General features: G+C 43.6%; 1 protein-coding gene across 2 annotated transcripts in view; it reads left to right on the top strand.

The window, feature by feature from the left end:
- SEZ6L (seizure related 6 homolog like) overlaps window positions 1–24,377 on the top strand; it is a 287,273-nt gene that overhangs the window by 207,716 nt on the left and 55,180 nt on the right. For both annotated transcript variants that reach the window (XM_075568961.1, XM_075568962.1), the window contains 4 exons: window positions 11,290–11,482; window positions 15,329–15,514; window positions 16,142–16,307; window positions 19,076–19,230. In XM_075568961.1, the coding sequence (XP_075425076.1) occupies window positions 11,290–11,482; window positions 15,329–15,514; window positions 16,142–16,307; window positions 19,076–19,230 (700 nt within the window). The remainder of the gene's footprint in view (window positions 1–11,289; window positions 11,483–15,328; window positions 15,515–16,141; window positions 16,308–19,075; window positions 19,231–24,377) is intronic.

Consider the following 24,377-nt stretch of genomic DNA (forward strand, 5'->3'; position numbering starts at 1 on the left):
TTAAACTCCGGGGATGCTTACCTCCGAAGGGGGTTGCCGGGAGCAGCTCCGCGGGTTCAAAGCTCCAGTTCGTGCGGGCCTAAAGGAATCTGCAAGGGATGACGTCACGCTTCCTATTGGCCTGCGTGACACTGGATCCTGAAATCCTCTATTTCGATAGCCCCAGACATCCCAGCCTTGTGCCGCAAGCGGCTCCCCCTTGTGGAGGTAAGTATATCGGGAAGCAGGCGTTCCCCCCCGGAGCTGAAAAGAGCACAGTTCAGCTCCGGAGAAAAAAGAAAAGCAGGATTGCTGCTCCAAGTTAAAAAAAAGATTTCATTTGTATTTTATTTACTAGATTAACCCTTTTGTTGCGGGAGGGGCCTTCAAGGCAGAGATTAGGGCGGTTTACAGAATACATTTTTAAGACTTATTTAAAAACATTATACTTACCAAACTAATACATTTGAATAATTATAATACTTTTAACGAAATAATTCCCGATTTATATATTTTTTGTTCGTTTTTTTTCATAGAAAATTCAGATTGACACTTGTCAATATGGTTGTTATACAGTATACAGAATAAAAGTGTTAATGCGGCATCCATCGCCTAGCTTCTACCTTCAGTACTAAACATTTCACTGTTATTAGTCCTGCATGGAACCACCTACAGCTCAACCCCGTTATAGCGCGATCCGTTACAATTTTCCCAATTTTCGTATTTATGAATACTTTACAACACGTTTATTGGTATCTTAAATACTTTTGTATAATGCATAAAATTGTACATTATTTCTAACGCGACACGCTTGTAACGCGATGTGATTCTTTTTGGACCCCAAGCACAGCGTTATAAGGGGGTTGAGCTGTACATAGAAACTCTTTGGCAGGCTTTGTTCCTTTAAAGAAATAAATAGAAGGATGTTAGTTTAAATGCATTCAGCCGCGTCTTATTACTATGATCCACATCCTGTACAGTTCATCTTTCTCGCTGTATTCCATTTGAAAGCAGCAGGGAGCACATTGTACTGTCCCATCAGTAATTGCTATGACCAGTGTGGAAGGATAAACATTGTGAGATTTCTAGCTTCTATCAATTACAGTACAAAGCCAGGGTCCATATGGCAATCTCCACTCGACCAGGTACCTGTATGCAGCGTTGCAGCTCATTACATATATCTTCTTTCCTCTACTGCATATTTTGAAAAGTTGTTTGTCTGTCTGCTATGCATTTGGACACCTCTTAAGATATTGTAACCACATTTTGCATGATAGTTCCTGAGATCAAGGAGCAGGTTTTTGTCTATGTTTGATTACAATTCACAAATGACATCACTGATGACATCACACATGACAGCACAAATGACATAAGCAATGACATCAAAAATGACATGAACCCATCACACAACCCTCAAGCTACTGTACCACTTAATCTTGGTCACTCTGAAATCCAATTTGCAGCATTAGCAAAAAATACAGGAGTTGCCAAAGTTCTTCAAGGCTATAAGAGAGCGAGATCAGTGTTTGAGACGGGAGTACAATGTCCACAAACACACAGCATTAGAGGCTCTCGATCGAACACTTCAGGACCTCAGAGGGAATTAAACTATTATGGGTGGTGTTGTTTTAGCCGGGGATTTCGCATTAGGAACGAAAAAAAATATTTATCCATTTATAAATCTCAGTATTTTTTGGTTTCTTAGAATATCCGAGCCATGCCAGCTACTTTCAGCTTGTAATAGGATATATACAGGTAAGTATAGTGGCACTCCACTGAATAAATATTTAGCTGTCTTGTGCTGGCTGCAAAATAATGGTATTACTGGTGGGTAGAGAGCAGGCCCTCCAGAGCAGTGAAGAAATGCCAGTTATCCTCATCCAGAAGAAAGGAGACAAAGAAGGCTTCAAGAACTACAGACCAATCAGTCTACTTCCAACCGGTTACATTATTTATACGCAGCTGCTCACTCATTGCTGACGACAGCTTTCCAGAGGCCCAGGAATCCCACCAGGGCCCCCGTGTTAGCGGCCTTGTGAGTCCCCCCTTTTTCTCTTACACTCCATCCCCTCTCACACACACCTTCTCACTCTCTCTCCCCCCTTTATTTCTCCCACCCTTCTCGCACTCCCCCTCTCATCCTTTCCCTCCGCCCTCACTCTTCCCCTTCCCATCCTCTCCCTCCCTCAATCTCCCCTCACTCTCACCCCCCTCTATCACTTTCCCCCTCTCTCGCTCATTCTCACTCCCCCGTCTTACACTCTTCTCTATCACTCTCCATGTCTTACACCCTTCTCCCGTTCTCTATTACTCTCCCCATCACACACTCTTCCGCCCTGTCTCGCCGCACTCTTCCCACCTCTCTTGCACTCTTCCCCCCTCTCTCGCACTCTTCCCCTCTTCTCTTGCACTTTTCCCCCCTCTCTCGCACTTTTTCTCTCACACTCCATCACCCCTCTCCCCCACCTCTTGCACCCCCATATTTCCTGCTCACTCACTCCCCCATACACACTTAACCCCCTCCCCCATCATACACACACAAACACACATTTGCCTGCCACAATAAATACACACAACACATACACACAACACACACACACCTTGGGGGCAAGGGGGGGAAGCCTCCGGTGCAGCGTGATCGCAGTAGTTCGGTCCAACTTACAGCCGGGCCCTACTTCCAGTGTAGACCAGCGGTGGAAGGAGGACCCGTAACAGCTGGGAAGAGCTGGAGAGCTTAGATTACATGAAGATACCAGAAAGATAAAGGTCAGCAAGGGAGTGACACCATGTCACCAAAACTTTTCACAGCAACATTTGAAGAATTGTTAAATTACATTCTTATTTTTGCCACCAATTCTGCAGACCTCAGCCAACAAATTAGAGAACTCGCCGAAGTTAAAAGTGGGCCTCCATATTAATCTCAGCGAGACCAAAATGATGTTCAACAGATGTGTCAACTCTGCAAAGTTGAACTAAATGGAATAGAAATAGAAGAAGATGAAAACTATGTCGATCTTGACTGGTAAGCACCAATAGATGGAAACCCTTTGAATGAAATCAATAGGAAAATGAAGATGGGATGGAGGCATTTGATAAAACAAGACGACCTTTCAAAGGAATCTTCCACTGTGCCTCAAGAGGAAAGTTTTCGACCAGTGTATTCTGCCCGTGCTCACTTATTGATGTAACACTTGAACCCTAAATCCGAAGATAATTCAGAAGCTTCAGACTACTCAAAGAAGTATGGAGAGATGCATGCTGGTGTAGTACCCAAAGAGACAGGAAAAAGAATGCATAGGTTCGGAAGGAAACAAAAGCCCGTGACATCATCAGAAAGGTAAAAAAATGAAAATGGCGGTGGGCTGAACATATCACAAGAAATTACCAAAGCTGGACAAAGATGATACTCGACTAGTTTGCAAGGGAAATGAAAAGAGCAGGACGACGACCAAAAGTAAGATGGGAGGATGAAATCAGAAAATGTGTTGGAGCGACGTGGAGAAGAGCGGCTGTAAACACAGAACCTGGAAGATTATTGGGGAGGCTTCATCCAGCCGTGGGGAGACAAGGGCTGACAATACTAAATATACTAGATGTCATATTGCAGAGATGCCAACTCTCACTGATTTTCAGCATCAGCATCTCATAGATCTCAATGTAGTCTCACTGACAAGTACTTTTGCACATACTGTAAAAAGTCATTTTGGGGGCAAGATCCCCACGCCTCAATGATTTTTGTCCTTAGAAGTTAATATCTCAGCTATTGGTTTCCATCATTGTAATAAAACTTTGCAGATTGGGACAACCTGACAACCTTTTTTTATTTTGCTGTTAAAATGTCATATTCATTAAAACATACTTACTCACATTAATGCTAAAAACAAAAATAAAGCTGCTGTTATGTTATAATTGAGCACATTTTGTATAATGTGTATGATAAACGACTTTTTTATGCCTTGTTTATTGTACCTTTTTATATGCCTATTCATGCTATTAGCTATTGTTGAACCTACGGTTTGAGTGAATATTAAAATTAATTCCATTGCCTAATATGCAGAATAGAGCTTATGTTATATAGGCATTCAAATCTTCCGTAAATCATCCCTTGTGAATTCCTTCTCTTTTCTTTCCCTCAACAATACTAATTACCGACCTAATTAAGTCATTACGCACCAAGATAAATGAAGGCAGGTGCTAAAGAATTAAAATTCAACATTGCACCTCAGATATGTATAGTAGTAGCTCATTTTGACAACTGTAATTGATTCACGGAATTGATTTGAATACCTAACAGCTCTGGATTAAACCTTTCTAATTAGTATCCGTGGCTGACACATATTTTAAGTTCAATTTGCGCTACAAAACATGTAAAGATTAAAGGAGGGGAAACGTGGGACGTTTTAAAGAGGCAATTCAAGTGAGTGAATTTGTTTTTAATGTAGGATTGAAGCAGGGGGTCTTCAGAGCTGAACCTCATTAACTTTACCCCCTGCTTCCAGAGATACATACCTCCATAGATGGCGCCGGAAGCCACTCCACTCGGCTAGCTGGGATCACATAATGGCCAAAGCTCCAGCACCCTGCGGACCAATAGGAAGCCGTGATGTCATCCGGTGCGGCTTCCTATTGATCCATCTGATACAAGAGCTTTAAAGAGCAGAGAGATACCGCCACCCCCTTTGGAATTAAGTATCTCTGGAAGCAGAGGGTCCCCCCGGAGCTGAAATGAATGGGGTTCATCTCCGGAGACCCCCATCTTCAAAACAATGTTAAAAAGAATCACACAAAATAATCATTCTCTTGGATTGCTCCCTTAAACAGCATCGTTTTTACCACACACCCTGTTTAATCTTTTCAGTACGATGACCTGGTACGTCATCGGCGTTACTCCACTTCAAGATGAGATAAAAAAGAAATGAGGTAGTAACAAAGTTAGACTTTTTGTCGCCATAAAAAGAACAGATGTGAGAGTAAAGTTATATTTCAGCATCATTTATTACTTGGCTATGTAGTGCTTACTTTCTGATGGCAGATTTATTGACGCCCAGACCGAATATGCAGGGATTTTATGTTCAGATGTCTGCCGTTACGGGAGTTATTATGATAATAACACAATCATACTATTGTTATAACATTTTTACACTTCCCTGAATCTGGTCCTTTCTGAAGGGAATAACAGATGGGGTTTTTTTTTTATATCGTATTTCTTCACCATTCTGGTGTTAGTAATGCCTTGTCTATTACTTATTACAGAAGTAATCATGCATGGCAGTCTACTGCGGCATGGCTGATGGAATAATTCATTGTAATAACATTGATTTTCAGAGAGGATATTTGCCATGGCACCTTTTTACCTCTGTCCCTGCATGAGAAGGACCTGCTGTTTTCCTCTTTCCACTTTGGACTTTTTGCTCTTCTTAGGCTGAGTCCCCTGTGCCGCTGAGAGCGCTGAGCGCGCTGAGCTTGGCGAGGTTGCTTCTGGCTATTTCAATTTTTATGTCTCCGCTCACTCGTAACGCGCACACTCGTGCGCGGGCACGGACAATCACCCACACTTGGCGCTTGCATAAACCAAAAATCTGACTTTGAACCGCGCTCAGCTTGCCTGCAACCGCCCCCCCGCGCGCGCTTGAGAAATAGCGCGGACACCCGTCGCTCATGCTTGTAGAGTTGGTGACGTCACCGCTCTCCAAGCATGAGCGCGGTCAGCGGCACAGGGGACTCAGCCTTATTTAGTTCCAATAATATTCAACATATCCTGGTACCGCAAAGCTTTAGAAACACTTGTATATTAAATACTAGCTAAAGTAGCCAGTGTTGCTCGGGAATTAAAAAAAAAAATACTGAGGTTTCTAAATGGATAATTCATATATTTTTTTGTTTCTAAATGTGAAATCCCGGCTAAAACAACAACTCCAACCATAATAGTTTAATTGCCTCTGAGGTCCTGAAGTGTTCGATCAGGAGCCTCTAATGCGTGTTTGTGGGTCTTTGTACTCTTGTCCCAAACACTGATCTCGCTCTCTTAGGCTTTGGTCCCGCTGCGGGTGCGTGCGCGTTCCTCACCAGCAGGGGTATCCTTCTTGAGCCGGTCCCAGTCCCCCCTCGCTGCACGGCTCACAACGCGCTGTGACGCGTCAGCCGCCAGGGGATGCAAAAAAATTGTGATCCCGAGCGGTGACGCGTCACGTGGTGCGCTGATGAGCCTATCAGGGGCGGGGGCGGGAGTTTTCAGAGAGCTTCCTCCACAAGGTAGGAGGTGGTGTGTGTGTGTGTATCAGCGTGTGTGAGGAGGGCATTTGTGGGGGAAGGGGGAGGGAGCGGGAGCTGCTTACCTTCCAGCAGCCCGCAGCAGCTCCCTCCTGCAGCCCGGGAGACCGAGCCCGTGGAGGGAGGGAGGGAGTAGCGGGTCCCTCCGCTCAAACCACACCCCACCGCTCAAACCACGGCCGCCGCTCCCACTCCCTACAGACCGCAGATAGCGGTCTGTGCCTCTCAGCGCGCTGCTTGCATGCAGTGCGGGCGCGCTGACTGAGGGAGCGGGGCCGTAGCCTAAGTCTTGAAGAACTTTGGCTGCTCCTGTATTTTTGATAATGTTGCAAATTTAATTTTCAGGGTGACCACTAGTTGTAGCTTGAGGGTTGTGTGATGGGGTTATGTCATTTTATGTATAAAATGTTTTACCAGGAAGTAATACATTGAGAGTTAACTCACGTTTTCAAGTATGTCCTGGGCACAGAGTTATAACAATACATGGTTATACTAAATGAACCGGGTTATACAGTCAATTCACAGATATTTCATGGACAGATAAGAGTTGGAAAATTGGGTACAGGGGATAAAGGGCTGGTGAGTTTCAGATTGAAATAGAGAAGCTTTAACATCACCAAACATCAGCGAACGGCAGCAAATGGCTCACACCCTTTAGCTGCCCTTCGGCTGTGCCAAAGGCTGTCCGCCTTTGGGGCAACGCAGATGTACACTGGAGGGATTCAAAGTCCTTTGTCTTTGTCTTTGTGATGTCGTCATCAGCTATGTCATTGCTGATGTCATCAGTGATGTCATTTGTCAATTGTATACAAACAGACAAAAACCTGCTCCTTGATCTCAGGAACCCTCATGCAACATTTGGTTATGATATCTTAAAGGTGTCGAAAGGCATAGCGAACAGACAAACAACTTTCCAAAATATATAATACAGTAAATGTATATAATGCATTAAAATCTTCTGCATGATACAGTGGCCGTAATGACGCTTGAGGCCCTTGTGATGTACCAGGCATGTCATGGGACCTTGTTGGTTTTTTTAGTGGCAAATTTGGGGAATAGAAGATTCAGCAAAAATCATCAATTGCAATATTTAACTGAGGGATTAGGGGCCATATTTATTTGAATGGGCGGTAAAGGGACATATTTACTAAACCATACTGGATGGAGTCTTATGATAGTCTAGTATGTTTGCTGCGCGGCCTCACATGTCACTGCCAGTACAACTCACTGTCACATGGTGAAAAGCGCGCATGCTCGACGCCAACTTTAATTGGCAATGTGCTGCCACAAGCTCGGTCCGACAAGCTCCGCACGCTCCTGCACCGCTCACTCCGATGAGCTACTGTGCTGCCCGGTTCTAACACACCGTGTTTGAATGTCCTGCACGGAACCACTACATGTCCTAGAACGCCTGCTTTGCAGCACCATGTTTAAATGTCCCACGTGGGACATTTAAACATGGCTTGTCGGAGCGGTTAGCATGGGAGCACGCGGAGCTTGCCGGATGGAGCTTGTGGCATGCGGGAGCACGAGTGGTGGGACATTGCCATTTAAAGATGGCGTCGGAGTGCGCATGGCAAAAAGCGCTGTTGTGAACTGTCTCAGCGGCAACATATGTGGCAGCCTTTTAGGGGGTGATCGAACAGACGGCTCTGATGGAGCGGCCAGCACGATCAAAATGATAGTAAAGCTCCCTCTACCTCTGTTTCCGGCATTCAGTGCCTGGCCGCATCATGTGATCTTTCTTATAGTGATCACATGACACAGAAGTGCCGGAAATCTGGTGAAACTCTGGTGTTGCTGGACGCTGGCACTCTTAAGGTTAAATGTTCATACTCAAATGAGTTAAGAATGCTACAGTAAATATGAGTTTTAGTGACTTTAGTTGTTTTTAGGGTGACCAGACGTCCCAGTTTAGCCAGGACTGTCCCAGTTTTTAGGTCTCTGTCCTGACGTTTTGGGCCACTGTCCCGGTTTTGAATCGCTGCTGGTCGCGTGTGATCGGCAGTGATACAAAACCGAGACAGTTTTGATCGGCACATGTCGACCGCGCATGCGTGACCAGTAAGCTCCGATTACACCAGCGCACGAGCAGTCGGCAAGTGCAGATCACGCATGCGCATAAGCAACCGGCAAGCGCTCATCGCGTATGCTCAGTCGGCGCTCACGGTTCGCGCATTCACAGTCAAGGTTTTCCGTTTGCGCATGCACAGTCAGCGCTCGCCGTTCGCACATGCGCAGTGACGAGCGTGACTGCGCATTGCGCAACATTTGTCCCGGACAAATACAGTCACCCTCGCTGTTTTATAAAACATTTCCCAGAATTCATGGCAATGACCATATATAAGGGGTCCCAGCTAAATTGCTACTCATCGGTATATCTCTAGGGTTGAATATGTCTGGGGAAAAACGACAGTTACGTACGTAAACAGGATGAAACATGAATTCAAAAGCAAAAATATATATTTTGATTTGTTTAAATGGGTCTAGTGCTTTAATACTGGATATCGTCTTACCAATTAATTGGACAATGATTTTGTGATTAGCAGCTCTACAAAATCTTCTTTTATAAGTGAAATCTATGAAAAGGGATTCCTTTTTTTAAATTGTTTTCCTAAGAGTCGTTAAGGCCTTATTTACTGTGTAGTTTACTGAACGAGGACATGATGCAATGTTCTTTTACAGCGCTGCTTCAGCTCTGGGATTTAATGCAGTAAACAATGTTATGGCATTTTTTTAATCAATAACTTGGGAAGCATTTAATTAAAGGGAGAAATAAAATAGCTGGTTTATTGGGTGTTTCGAAATAAAAACGTGCGTGTAAGTAGCAGGGCCGGCTTGATGGCTGGGCAGTTGGTGCCAGTGCACCGAGCCCGGCGCTTCCAGTGGCCCGCGCTCTTACTCACAACATTTAAATTGATCGATGGGGGGAGAGCGTGAGGCCTCTGTAAGCTCCGGCATCTCCTCCTTGTAACTCTGTGTCACCATGACAACACGACGTCAAATGACACACCGCGACGTCACATAACGACACGTCGCCATGATAACGTGACGTCACCTGGCGATGTGTCGCCACGACAAAGCGACGTAGCTGGAGGAACTGCCGGGGAAGGTAAGAAGCACCGTGCTCTTCCCTGGCACCGAGCTCTTCCATACCCCAGTCGGCGTTGGTAAGCAGCTTGAATTAGCTGAGCTAGGCCCAGACGCACAAAGCTCAGTTAAGTCACTTAACATGACATGATCACTAAGGGCCTTATTCTATATCTGCTGAATAGCTGTTCAGGCCACTTCTGACCTAAAGTCCCTAATAAAGTCAATGTGGATTTGTCGGGTGAAAAGGGCCCGAACCTCCGCTTCCACGTGAATAGAATAAGACTCTAAAGGTCTATCTTCAAAAGACATTAATGTAATGTTAAGCCATGTTTTCTCCCATGAAGACCACCGCATTAACCATAATGGACGTTGGTGATAATGAGATGCAAATAATATGCGAATGAGGCATTGTCATAACCAAGTACATGCACTAAAGGTTAATGCGGGGACTTAATGTAACGTTATTAAGTTATACCTAAAATTGGCGTTACACTTATCCAGACACTGAAATAGGGCTTTTGCCGGGTATGGGTGGGTATACCACCACAGTTGGGCATAATTTAAATAACATTGCGTCATTTACCGGCTGTATTTTACTCTCATCGCTATTTCCATTTCAGCAAAAAGCCCTATTTTCGGGGTCTCGATCAGAGTAACGTCATGACTGCATAACGTCGGGTTATTGGAAAATAACGCAACGTTATGCTACAATAATGTGACATTATCCCTGTGCTAATGAGATGTAGTTTAGCTGTTGTGTGTGCATATGATTAGCTTTCAGTATAACATGTTAACCTTAGGGAACATAACATCTGTTTTTAGGTAATGTCACATTATCAGTCCGAATTTAACAGCGCTTTGTGGATCTAGATCTTATGGGGTTTATTCATTAAGGTTGGTTCGGGGTTAATGTACCAAATTTAGAGGTAACTCCTGTTGATTTTAATGTGTGTTGATGCTGGATCTGGTGCGTTAACCTGTAACGGACCTTAAGGAATCACCCTGTTAGCATCTTGACTATTGCTCCATTACCGCAGAGCTGCATGAAAAATGGAGAGGATCAGTGGTACTGTCACTGATATTGAACCAGGTACAGTAACCCCAATTTAAATCCCAGTGTCAGGTGGGTGAGTCATGTTTCAGGTAATAAAACCAAACTCTTGCCATGTACCTTGCCATGTCAGACTCTTGCCATGTACCACTGCTCAATGTATACGGTGAGTAAATGGGTATATACATCTCAATATTGCTTTCTTGGACCATGTATCAAGCTCAATAATTACAGTATAATTTAGGCAAAGGTAGGACATAGAGTATCTTATATGTATCAGGAGGATGCAATTTACTACTTGATGTGGCAAAACCATTTTTCTCTTGCATCAATTTGCCTATTTGCGGTTCTTAAATGGAATGCTCATCTATTTGGCACAGATGTAAATGCCATCTGCCTGGCGGCCAATTTAATTGACGTAATGAAAGAGTTACAAATGCAAACCTTACCATTGTGGTGATCAACTCCTCTCTTTACTGCTCCTATAACCCCTCCGTATAACTTCTCCCCTTACTGCTCCTATAACCCCTCCGTATAACTTCTCCCCTTACTGCTCCTGTAACTGCGCCCTGTAACTCCTTCCTAACTGCTCCTACAGTATAAACACTACCTATAACTCTTCCCCTAACTACTAATTCAACCACTCCCGTTGACACCCTCCCTTTGTGCTTTTACTACAACACTTATGAGAAACATAATTTGAAAAGAAACGAGTGATGGAATTCTGGCTTCGGGGATGATCTGATTTGCTTGAGAAAGCTAATTAGTAAGTTTAAAAAAAAAATGTTGTGTGCTAAGTGAGATTTTCGTTTTCATAGGTAGGTGACTGAGAGCGTCTATGCACCAATCTAACTCTATTAGTTATTGACCTGAAGATGCTTCTATTACTGTCGCAGGTGAAAAGTGTCAACCTATCAGAGGGAGAGCAGCTGTCCATTCGTGGAGTGGGGGATGATGGCCTTGTGGTCTTAGCCAATGAAACGCTTCTCGTTGAAGGTCAAGTGATCCGGAGTCCAACCAATAGCCTATCGGTATACTTCAAGACGTTCCAGGATGATGCCATTGGGACATTCCAACTACATTACCAAAGTAAGTTGTGGACTGTAGCCAATCATTCCACTGCATATTCCATTCCCCCGAAGGACGGTACGGATATACTGTAGCAGGTCTCATTCTCCCATCTGATGTATTATGGTGGGTTATTCTGTACCAACACTGTCATGAACTTTCATTCCCACTGTACCATGGGACGTAATAAGAAATAATACGTTTATTTATATCGCGCTTTTCTCCCGATGGGACACAAAGCGCTTCACAGTTACAAAAAGGGAAAAAGAAGAAAACATTTAAGGTTATAAACGAGACAAAATACAAAGAAAGATACAATACAGAATGGGACAGAAGCTATTAAATGCCGGACAAGTTGTGGGTCATTAATTAAATGGCTGGGTAAACAGGTAGGTAATCTTACAGTATTTACCCTAATGAGTATTTTGACTAACCTGTTTCCTTTCATGTCAATCATTTTGGGCTGTAATAAATCAGACTGTTTCTCTAAATGTGATTTACAGGTGATCCGTGTAGGTAAGAGTTTGACAATCTCCGTGCAAGGAAGCAGAACTGCCGATATAATGATACACCAATGAAAAATGCACATACAGTATAAGATTGGGAGCGTCATTAGGGTGTCCTCATTATTACGTGACTTGCCAGCAATAAAGTCGCCATATTAACCGTCCAAAAAATGTATTTGAAAAACCATACAAGCTACTTGCAGATCTCAAAAAGTGTTTAAATTGATCATCTTTAAGGAAAAATAAACTCCTAATAATTTCGTATTTTTGAAAAACGTTCTTTGAATTGAGACACGACAGTTCGTCACTTAACCAGAGTCAAAGAATGTATTCTGAGCAGCTTTTTACCAATATGAAATACAAGTATTAATGTTTATATGCACATTAAATTAATTATGGTGGGTATAAAAGTGACAAAAACCCTCCACAGTATAGCATACAGCAAATAAAAATATCACATGTGTGTGACCACAGTCACATGGTCCCAGACAGGTCTGCAACCCTGAGTTTCCCCATTATCTCCTAAAATACAATGCTTGCACCGCAGCCAGGGATTCTGGGAAATGACATGAAAATGAGCAGTGTCACCATTTGCTTCAAATCCTTTTTAACATGTTTACATACAAATATAGACAGCTAAAGCCATTTTTTGAGACATATACAGGCAGGTCTGAGGGTTTTTTTTTAAAGACGAAGCTTCTGGGAAATGTCACCTCCCAAGAAACAAGAGAAGTGTACGGCGATGAGAAGAAAAAACGAACAGCATTGCTACTTTGAAAAGCACAAAGCAATTGGCCTTTAGACTCCAGCCTCGTTTTACATCCAAGACAACAAAATCCATTAGCAGCACACACCCTGCTGTGCATTATTGCTTTGTTCCAAGATGTACAACTCAAATGAGTTATTTATCAAAGCTCTTGAGACGCAAAGTGTTTTCTTTTTGACAATAGACCCATCTGTACATCCGTCTCCCATGTGTTGGTTCGTTTTATTAGACGAGAGAAGTATTTTTTTCTTAAACATTTGCCTCTCCGGACATATTTTGCCTTGCAGTGAAGTTGTGGTATTTAAAGCAGCAATTTAAATAAATCAGTTCTATAGTATTTGTTAATACTGTCTGCATTTTTTTTTTAAACTTCTAATGTCATTTTTAGTGACTTTTTTTAATTTACTGCTCATCCTTTGGTTGCTACAGCAACCATTTAGAAAATCATATCCACTTCCTCTTTTGAAACAGGCACACCTTTTTGCGCTCGGCCCTTTGGCAACAAAGTATCACAAACATACCTGTTTCTGTGTTCCAAACAGTGTATTACTCTGAAAGCTGTAACAATAATATGTTACACTTACTGATATAATGTTTACATACTGTATCAGCTGCAGCATTTCACTGACTGCAGCACAAAGTCTGCAGGCAGCCATTTCGTTAGGCACACAATAAGGATTGTTACAGATTTGTAACAGAAGCACCAAACGATTGCCAGCTTAGGTAAGAATGTAGAATTATACATTGTCACAGGCTAAACATGTAAAAAGAAGAAAAAAGGGGGAAAGTAGTATTGCTGTTTTAAAAAAACCACATCTTTCTGTAAAATATGGAGTATAGTTTTGTGCACCTCATCTTTAACACCCCCCTCCCCCCGACATTAGGGAACAGGAATACTGCATAGAAGAGCCACCGTGTTAATAAATGGAATTGAAAGTCTGACCTATGAGGACAGACTATCCATATGAATATTGTTTGCATTATAAAGGGGCATCAAAGAGGAGAAGGACAAATGCCACAGGTTCATCACTTAGAGAAAAGGAGATTTCACCAGCAGTAAACGATAGGGTTTACTACAGAAAGATCACTGAAAATGATGGTACTTACAACCTCTACGTTGGCAGGTATAGTGTATACATTGTTGGAAAGGTACAAAGGGAGGTAAATGCCAAACACGTTGAAATAGATTGAATTAAATTGTAAGCTCCTCGGAGCAGGGACTCCTCTTCCTTAATGTTACTTTTATGTCTGAAGCACTTATTCCCATGAGCTCTTATTTATATTATTTGTTATTTATATGATTACCACGTGTATTACTACTGTGAAGCGCTATGTACATTAATGGCGCTATATAAATAAAGACATACAATACAATACAAATATAGGCAGAGCATTGATCCGGGGAGCAATCGGATTGCGATTTACTTGAGGCAGGAAGAATTTAATATTTTTCCCTTGTGGGGTTTAATAAGTTATTCAATGGCACTGTGTTTTTTGGTTTGCCAATGAATTGATCTAATGAGCATTTCACCCAGGTAGTTATCTGTAGTAAATTCATTGAATCACAAGGTACCCAATGACATGTAGATCCCACAATCCCATGGCTGAGATTTCTTTGAGAATTTCAAGGGTGACAGATAATACATTTTATAACTCATCTGCACCAAGAACTGATTCGTGTACGAGACTTTTACTCCTCGAGCGCAGTATGGTTTGGTGGGAACATGGCCCATCGACAGGTTTCCCAGGCGGGCTGAAGTGCTGACCTTTCCATAGGCTGAGGTGCCAAAGTGGAGGGTTGTCGACCAGATGGGAGATGGGGATTGATCCGGGTGTTATTAAGTCGTTGGAGGATGTGGGGGGGGAAGATGGGCCAAGGGTTGTCAAGAGGGGGGCTAGCGGTTCATTTTCAAGCCAGGGTCTGGGTGCCGAGTGGGAGGGGTGTTGAAATTGTCAAGCTCATTCAGGGTGAGGGAGAATGAGCCCAGCAGAGGAAGGAGGCCTGGCTAGATGGCTGTCTCAGCTGTCCCCCTCCTCTGCCAGACCCAGTATGCCTGTCCAAGCTCTCTCCCGTCAACAGCCCTGCCGTTAACGGCCCTGTGGGTGGCTGTGTGACATTTCCTGAATGTCAAGTCTACAGTATCCTGCTGAGGTCTAGGGGGGATTGTAACCACAGGTCTTAGAGGGCAAAATGATTGATCAGAACAGAAGGGGAGACCTTCCTAATTAGTTATTAAAGCCTGAAGGTCGGTTTGGAGTCATGTAATCGCTACACTAGTACAGTACTTGAATGGGCCTGAAGCCAGAATAGCTCTGATGAAGGCCAATTGATGGTCGAAATGTTGTCTATTAAAATTGTAATTCGTCTTATTTGTGTGAACAACAGACACGTGCATGAGACTCCTGTATGGACTACTGCACTGGAAACTTGTATTCATTCTCTGTAGAAACATCCTGGTAGTCTCATGCAACTTATGTTCATTCTTTCATTAATTTGCTGATGTACTGTACGCAACCTGTATATTATTTTTTGCCACAATGTTGTCACCGCCATTCCAGCAGACCTAGAGTTAAATAGCTGTGTCTTCCTGGCAGTTTTCATGCTGAGCTGCAGATTTCCCCGGAGGCCTGATTACGGAGATGTGTCTGTCAAGGATCTCCACGCTGGGGGAAAAGCCCATTTCGACTGTTATATGGGATATGAACTGCAGGGCTCAAGAATCCTTACGTGTCTCAACGCTTCAAAACCACACTGGAGCAGCAAAGATCCTGTCTGCTCAGGTACGGTACTATCTATACTGCCGGAATGGAAAGACACCGTAGATAGATTCCAGCAGTGAAACGCGCATTGCATGTTATCGCTTATAACAGCTGACCCCTAATGACAACACCTGGCGCTCTTTAACCTCATTGCATAAATTCACTACCACACTCTGAGACCTACAGTACAGTATGTACTAGGCGTCGCATATGGCTTTTTTGGTGCTAAATCGGTGCACGTCAATTTAATTTAAAATTACGCTTTTGTGCGTCTATATATGAACCAGAAATGTCTCCATCTGTGCCATGATCGTCAAATAATTTGTTGGCGTGCAAATGTAAATAGAAGTACATTGTACAGCTAATTGCAGAATGACTCAGAGATAGCTATATTGTCCGTTTTGACTTAGATTGATCGTGGTCTCCGATTGTGTATTGTACAGCTGGTAGTGTTTGAAAACCAGACACAATTTGTTTATAGGGGTAAAAATGTGACCAAAACTCTCCACCATACCAGATAGCAAGGACAGAGAACCCATGAGAGTATCATCATATATTCTTCCCATCTTCTGAAATTTAAACGTGGCAGGGAAAAATGTGATCTGTTGGGTTTTATGAGCGACATATCAGACTTTGCTGTTTTCACAGCTCCGTGTGGAGGCAAAGTGCAAAATGCCACAGTTGGTAGAGTGCTATCACCAAACTACCCCAGCAACTACAGCAACAACCTCTTCTGCGCATGGACTATAGACGCTTCAGGGGGACAGAAACTGCACCTGCATTTCGAGAAGTACATCCTGAGCGACAAAGACAGGTGAGGATTTAGTAGGCTCTGGAAGGCCTGTGTAATAGACACTTTACCATTAACTTCATTGCATATCATATGATAACATTAAAGCACCCAGAAGCTGTTCCGCGGCCCCCCGATGTCTGGAAAAATAACCCTCCAGTTCCTCTTTCCCGCACCTGGCAGAATGTGAGCGCTGAATACAAAATGGCGGGGAGGTCAGGACTCGGCCTGGTGGCCAATGGAAAAGCTGTAACATCGCCAGGAGATGATGTCACAGCATTCTATTGGTGATGACACCGCCATGTTTGTAGTCAGGCGGCCATATTTGTAGTTTTGTGTGTCAAACCCGGCACCAAAAAACAGATATCTCCAGAACTGGGAAGCGGGGGGTACATGTCGAGGGCCCAGGGGTGAGCTCTGGTTTACATATTCTTATTACCCAGCTTATACTGGGTATTCCTTTAATGTACACCCTTTAAAATGATGAAAGCCAACCTTGTCGCAGGGAACTTAACCAAAGAATATCAGGTTTACACAGATGCAATAGGCGTTATTTACAGCAGCGTTATCCATCCTGCAGCGGTTGACGACGTGTGGTGGCACTATTTGGAGTATCGCTACTTGTTTATTTTTACACCCCAGAATAACACTGCTTTTGTTTATTTACAAACTTGCAATTCAACAATGTTTAAAAAATATAGATCCGTTTTTTTTTTTTTTAAATCGAGCACAGGACCACTGCTTTTAAGGCTGCGCTTATAGTGACGGTGACAGCGACGTTGCGGCAAAACAAATGCATTGCCGCCATCGCGTGCGCTTATAGTAAGCGCGCCGCGATGGCGCAACGGAGCGACGGATTGGTCGCGATCGCTGGAAGTCATCTCTATTTGATTTTCCAGTGACCGTCGCGTCGCCAGCACTATAAGCGCAGCTTAAGGCTCTGACCACCGGCATACATATGCTTTATATATTCCACTGAAGCAATACCCTAGTAAGGGATACCGTTTTTCTATACTGCATTTCAGATCCCACTGGCAACTACAGTAAGGAGTAAAGGAACAGTCCTACGTAGAAACCCAGTTGAACTAACTACAGTCTTATGTTACAGTAGGTAACTTATGTGTTTGATGCCTTAAAAAAAACAGGCAAGCATATTTAAATCGCATTTCTACTGTGTTGTAGAAATGATAGCCTGAAGTTAGGGTGGATTGTAGAGTCCCTACACCTGCCTTATCCTTTTCCATTTCTTAACAGCTTCTGACAGGGCTGGGTGTGCATAAACTATAAGGGGTCTATGTATCGAGGGCGATTTTGAGGCAAAATTGGGGCATTTCCACTCTCCCGCGCTACAGTGTGTATCAAAGTCTTTTGTTCTAAGTTTGCCCTGTCTGCCCCAGTTTGCACCTTGGGGAGAGTCAGTAGGAGGAGTTGGGGGGAGTTACATGGTGCACAGATTATAATGAGACGTATCACATTCTGCGTCTCTGCCCCAGCTTGCACCTTGGGGAGAGTTAGTAGGAGGAGTTGGGGGGAATTACATGGTGCCCAGATTATAATGAGATGTATCACATTCTGCGTCTCTGCCCCAGCACGCACCTTGGGGAGAGTCAGAAGGAGGAGTTGGGGGAGGAGTTACATGGTGCACAGATTATAATGAGATGTATCACATTCTGCGTCTCTGCCCCAGCTTGCACCTTGGGGAGAGTCAGTAGGAGGAGTTGGGGGAGTTACATGGTGCCCAGATTATAATGAGATGTATCACATTCTGCGTCTCTGCCCCAGCTTGCACCTTGGGGAGAGTCAGTAGGAGGAGTTGGGGGAGTTACATGGTGCCCATATTATAATGAGATGTATCACAGTCTGCATATCTTTCATCTCTGAAGTGGCGCAAGTCTACAATTCTGCATCAGATGTAAGAAACTGTTTCTACATACAGTACAGTATGCTGCAGCTAATGTTCAAACCATGGCGCAGTCACTTCTGCTGATGCCCCTGGTTTTTACCACAGGAGTATGAAGCTCCTTCTTTTGTTCTCTGCTTAATTAACTTAATTACCTCATTTACAATCTGTCTTTACATGCCACTATTTTTTACCAATGATCATCAGTAAGGAACATCAAACAATCTAGATTCCGGGGCATGGCATGCGTGAGCCTGACGCACGCCTGCTAAGGCTTTTATTCAATGTACTGTACTGGGAAGCTGCTTTCTCTGTGTTAGAGAAGATGTTAGCCCCATTCATTTGAGTGGAGCTAAGCAATTCCCGAGCATGAGTAAGATGACTTCACCGCATATTGTTTTAGGCTGGAAATTCACTCAACTCTGATAAGGGTTTTCAGATCTTGATTCTGTTTTAACTGCCATTTCCTTAAATAACAGTGAACATGCTGCAGGATTGAGCTCTGATATCCCTTATCAAAGTTTGGTGTATCTCCACCAGTCTCAGATTGCAAAGACAGCCCTCGTACCTTTTTTTCAGTGCATCGCAGGCCTCTCCAGCATTGACAGGGTTAAGATGGTGTCAATCGTCAAGTTTTTAACCACATTGTTCCAGATTGGTCCCATACTGAGATCAGTTTGGGTTTTCCTGTAATACCCGTTCTCATTTCACCCATTGTCACTACCAGCCCGTTACCAAACCCTGGCGCAGCAATATCCTGGGCCAACGGAGCGGCACTGAGATTCCGGCGCCCGGACCTAATGACCACTAGAGGGGAAATCATTCATGGTTTAGGCCTCTCCCTTGTCCTCTTTTTTTTATGCTCAACTTCTTCTTCTTTTATATCCTTTAGGTTGGCCGTTTACAGCAATGGAAAGATCCTCTTTGACTCCGTCAAAACGGAAACTGTGCCTTTTGAAGGTCTGATTAGCGAAGGGTCGTGTATTCGAATTGAATTCTCTACAGACGAGTCCAAAACAGCTCCCGGGTTCAACATTCGCTTTGAAGGTAATTGAGAAGACTATAGGTCTTTCCGTGTTATTGGGTCGGATCGGCGCCTTCACAGCTTACTGAATAAGCCACACATATTGAGTCGATGGTTCTCTTTTCGAACCGGCCAAGTTTTTAACAGGACGCAGCTTTGTCTACAATCTATGCAATTCAAGGTTCCCTCATTCAGAACTCATCACCTTAATGAAAACACACGATCCTCCCCTCCTCCTTCTATGCAACTCTTCTGGCCTAGTGAGGACCACTTTCCAAATACAGCCATTTCTTATGCACAGGTAGTAATGATTAACTTAAGGGACTTAGTGTTACGTTACTTAGGTTAAACCTAAACTTGGCGTTAATCACATCTAACCGTTAGAGGTTCTGGATAGATGCAAAACACAGACATGAGTTAACTAGCAGTTAAACACCTACACGAGGGTCTGGATCTCCAAGGCATATTTAACGTCACGTTATTGGAAGCTAACGTAACAATATGCAATGATAACACAACTTTAAGCCTATGTTAAGTATATATTGAACTGCCTTTTTTGCATGTAATTAGCTTTGTGGATATTAGTTAACTAGTTGATTTAGGTAACATGACTGTATGAGCCATTATTTAACTCTAGCTTAAGAGGTTTATTTTAAATGTAGAGTGTGTAACTAAGCTAGCCCTTGAACTCTCTGCAGAAATCTGCTGTACTTTGTTTACGTGCACCACCAAGATATATTTCTTTGCAAACTTCAAATGAGAGTAACTGGTCCCAAAGGGGTTTATGTAAAACTCTAATCAGATAGAATGTTGAACTAAAGTCTGCTTCCCATCCCACTGTGTAAATCATGTCAGAGGTAGAGCAGAATGCAGTGTGATCTACACCTGCTTTCTCTCGCGGGGGTTGTCCAACTCCTGATAAAAATCTTTCAGATTTAATGTAGGAGCTTAACCTTCTCGGCACAAGCGACCTGACGCAGATGAATATTTGATGATGCTAAATTTCAATGCCACGGTTATTTTAGAGCAAGATCGCCTGAGTAACGTTTTCAAAGAGCAATCGGGAGGGTCAGTCTTCCCAATTGTCTCAACTTATGCGCGCTGGGAGTTGTCACTGCAATCTTTCTTTCATTCCCACCTCCCACATGTGATTTGCTTGTATCGACATCAATAAAAGTACTTTCTTCAGAAAATCCCAGCATAACATACAACAGTTGATCCCAAATACCAGTTGGCCAACTCCAGTCCTCAAGGGCCACCAGCAGGTCAGGTTTTGAGTCATAATGACTGAGCCACCTGTGCTGAAGCAGGGATATCCTGAAAACCTGACCTGTTGGTAGCCCTTGAGGACTGGAGTTACAACGAACGTTATTGCAGCGGTTAAGGTGACGCTCTGTGAGTCATTTAACAGGAGAGTTCAGGCGTCATTGAAACAAATGCTGATGCGTGAGAAATGATGAGCACATCGGGCGTCATTTACCATCTTTATTTTTACAACATGGATGCATCAACGAGTGCAATATCGCTGGCTACATCTTTACAGCAGTTTAAAGGTGTAAACCTTCCCAAATATCAACTTTAAACTACTGTAATCACGTCATATGACAAAAGACAGAAAGCCCCAAAGCTACATGCAACATGACAAATTACATAGTTAAATACTTATCTGTTTTTCTCTCATCAAGTGAGGGTCACTTGGTTACATTCTTTGGCCAAAGCATTGTAAACCATGTCTTGGTATCCCCGCTTTTTTGCAAGTCCTATCACTGCTGTATCTCTGTGAACATTCTCTTTGCCTCTAGTAGAGGAAGAACTGGTCATTCGCAGCTGCAGCTCGAGACCTGCTACGTACAGTATTATTTATTCATAATGGATGTAAAACTGGGGTTTTCTGTCTTGTGCTGTATACAGAAGGGCCCCACTAATACGGCGGGCTCCGTTTTGAGGGCCCGCCGGAAAGCGAAAATCGCCGGAAAGCGGAACCGGCGATTTTTCGCCATATGCGCATTCGCAGACCGGCAATGCGCCGTTCTGCGCATGCGCAACCTCGGCAAACACCCCCATTCTGCGCATGCGTGACCCCGGCCCGTTCTGCGCATGCGCAGACGTGGAAGCCCACTTCTCACTACGCCGTATCAGCGGTTCGCCGAAAAGCGGGGCGCCGAGAAGTGGGCCTTCCTGTACATTGTCTCAAACCCAGTAGCACTCCTTTTGACATAAATATACAGTATATGGTGTGGTGGGCCTGGATTTTGAGCTTACAGGGGTGTTGTGTGTAATCATGTCATATGAATGTTTGGCCAATCGAAAGTACACGTACAACCCTACATATTTTTTTCTGATACACATAATGTTATGTATCATATTTTACATTTGTGTTCATCATTTATTTACCCAATTTCTTTTCCATCAGAAGAAATAGGTCGGACGTAATGTCAATGTACTTTAATTAACTCTTTCTCTGCAATGCGTAGCCAGTCCAATCTGGCAGCAGAAAGGGTTGAAGGTGAAATTCCTCCATCGCTACGCTGTTATACAAACATTTTCTCTTAAAATTTGAAAAGCTATCCCCCCACATTCCTGCAGGCACCCACTAAACATTTTTTGGAACATTCTAAGTGGGAGCAAATCCCGGCAGCCCAGGACCGAACAAAATGGCGGATAGAGTTGGATAAAGCTTTTCATTGCAATCTCATCACTGCCCTCCCCTTATCAAGACGAGCCAATGTAGAATGACAATAAGGCAAGCAGAGGATTCTGGGAGAGGAAAAACATAGGCTGTGAGTCATGCAAGTGTGAAACTGGATATCGTACCCGATCTGGCGGTAACTGTCATTCAGTTGATCAGGCACGGCACCCCACATTGCCATATGGTGACTCCCAGCCGTAGAGTCGCCGTATTACAGTGACCATCCTCGAAACTGGAAATCAGTAGATTTTCTTTCTCTCTGATATGATGCGTTAAGTTCAAAATGTATATTAAACAGATTCTCCTTACAGTATAGCAACAGTATAATGAAACAGAATTAAGATAAGAACACCTTGGTCCCACCTAGTTTGCCCATTTCCCTATCTGTTGTAAAACCTAAGACTCTATCTGACTTTCTCTTATATTTAGGATAGGCTGGTGTCTGTCCCAAACATTTTTGAATTCCCTTACTGTATTACCCTCTACCACCGCTGCTGGAAGCTATTCCGTGTATCCACCCCCTTTCCGTGAAGAAGGGCCTCCTCACATTTGCCCTGTGCCTCGCACCCTTCAGCTTCCGAGCACTAACTCTTGGTCCCAGGCAGTAGCGGATTCCCCATTAGGCCCGGGCCTAGGGCGTCAACATTTTGGGGCGCCAAATTTCCCTTTTTATTTTCCCCCACAAACTGATTGCCAGGGGAGAGCGCGGGGCCTCTGTACAGTTCTTACCATCTCCTTTGTGCCGCGCTCTTCCTTGGCGCCGCCCTCCTCCTCCTTCAGCGTCAAATGACGCTGCGACGTCGCATGGGGTGGCGTTGCCACGGCAACGTGACCGTACACAAGACCGCGCTGCCATGGCAACGTGACATCGGGGCGGCAAATGAAGCCACAACATCACGCTACCATGGCAATGAGACGCCGTGTGACGTCACGTTGCAGTGTCAACGCGACACCACGTGACATCGCAGCGTCATTTGATGCCGAAGACATCGCAGCGTCATTTGAAGCCGAAGAAGGAAAAGCACCAGCTAAGTGCCTCAGGGCGGTGGTTTTGTAAATCCGCCACTCGTCCTAGGACTTCTCTCTCTGAAATATGCTTCCCTCCTGTACCTTGTTGAATCCATTTTGACACTAAAGACGTGTGCAGTGCATGAAATCACCCTGCGGTTGTCTTCATGTATCAAATACATAAGAGGCTTACATATGAGGGCCATCTGATGTGCAGGATACGTCATGCTAGTTTTAAAGGGGGAAACTAGACCTAGAAACCTTTATCACATCCTGGGGGGGCCTGGCGGAGACCACGTAATCGCTACCCCAAGTTGATCACGGGGTCGCAATCTGGAAGATTGGTGAAACTCGGGGGCATTTTTACCTGTTGCTTCTCTCCTGGACTGCAGATCTTTCAACAATGAAACACACACATTCAATGTCTGCTAATTATGCAGAGAAATAGTCCCGACACTCTAATTTATTACATTAGATTGCTGGAAGATGCAATGGATTAATATGACTTGAGCTATAATATTGCTCTGCGCATGCCATTATAATGTCATGCAGTGGAACTGGAATAAGAGGACAAGTAATACAGGCAGACGCCAACCAATATATTGATAAAATATGAATGAATGGATATGTGTCTCCTCCACTATAAAGGCTGCTGCATGGGGGTTATAATTTAGAAAAGTACCAGAAGTTGTTGCTCTCTTTGTATAGTGCAAATAGTTATTTATTCTTCAATACCACTGGGGCCTGAGGTATCAAGCATAGAGCTTAATCCATTTTATCTGTTTCAAATAGCAATTGCAATGCCTCAATGCAGACTGTGTTACACTACGTTTGGGAATTGCTCTTCAGATCTTATTTAATTAAAGCCAATGTAATAATAATATTGATGATGATGATGAAACCGGAATGGCAAGTGACTTTTTAATCTTATGTCAAATGAACTTGGACTAACAGATTTCTTCCCTTTAATGCAAAAATTATTAGTCAGGTCAAGACACCCATTTTGGATGTGTGATAGATTTAGTAACTACAGAAAGGTGTAAAGAACAGGGCTCCACGGATTTTAAATACACTACTTATTGCCAACAAAATGACCTGACGTCATGTGTGGCCGAAACGTCAAGTCATTTTGCTGGCAATAAATAGTGTGTGTAAAATCCGTGGAGCCCTGTTCTTTAAACCTTTCGTTGGATATTGGATTATCGCAGAGAATCCTGAACCAGGAGCACCGACCGGTATTTGTATCTTATATTATTTCATATATTTGGTGTGCAGCCGTTTCTCTATAATCGATAACTACTGGACATTTTCCATGAGCCGCAATGGTCCAGGAGAAACGTAGGTTGTTACACCATTCTGTAGACTGTTAAGAGAGATCTTCTAAACAAGAGTTTGAACCTACACAGGTCTTCTCTTTATCTATCTCTTTAACACTCTGAGGTTTCAAAAGCTTTGTATAGTACACACTGTTAC

The sequence above is a fragment of the Ascaphus truei genome, chromosome 13, assembly GCF_040206685.1.
Source record: "Ascaphus truei isolate aAscTru1 chromosome 13, aAscTru1.hap1, whole genome shotgun sequence".
Classification (NCBI taxonomy): Eukaryota; Metazoa; Chordata; class Amphibia; order Anura; family Ascaphidae; genus Ascaphus; species Ascaphus truei.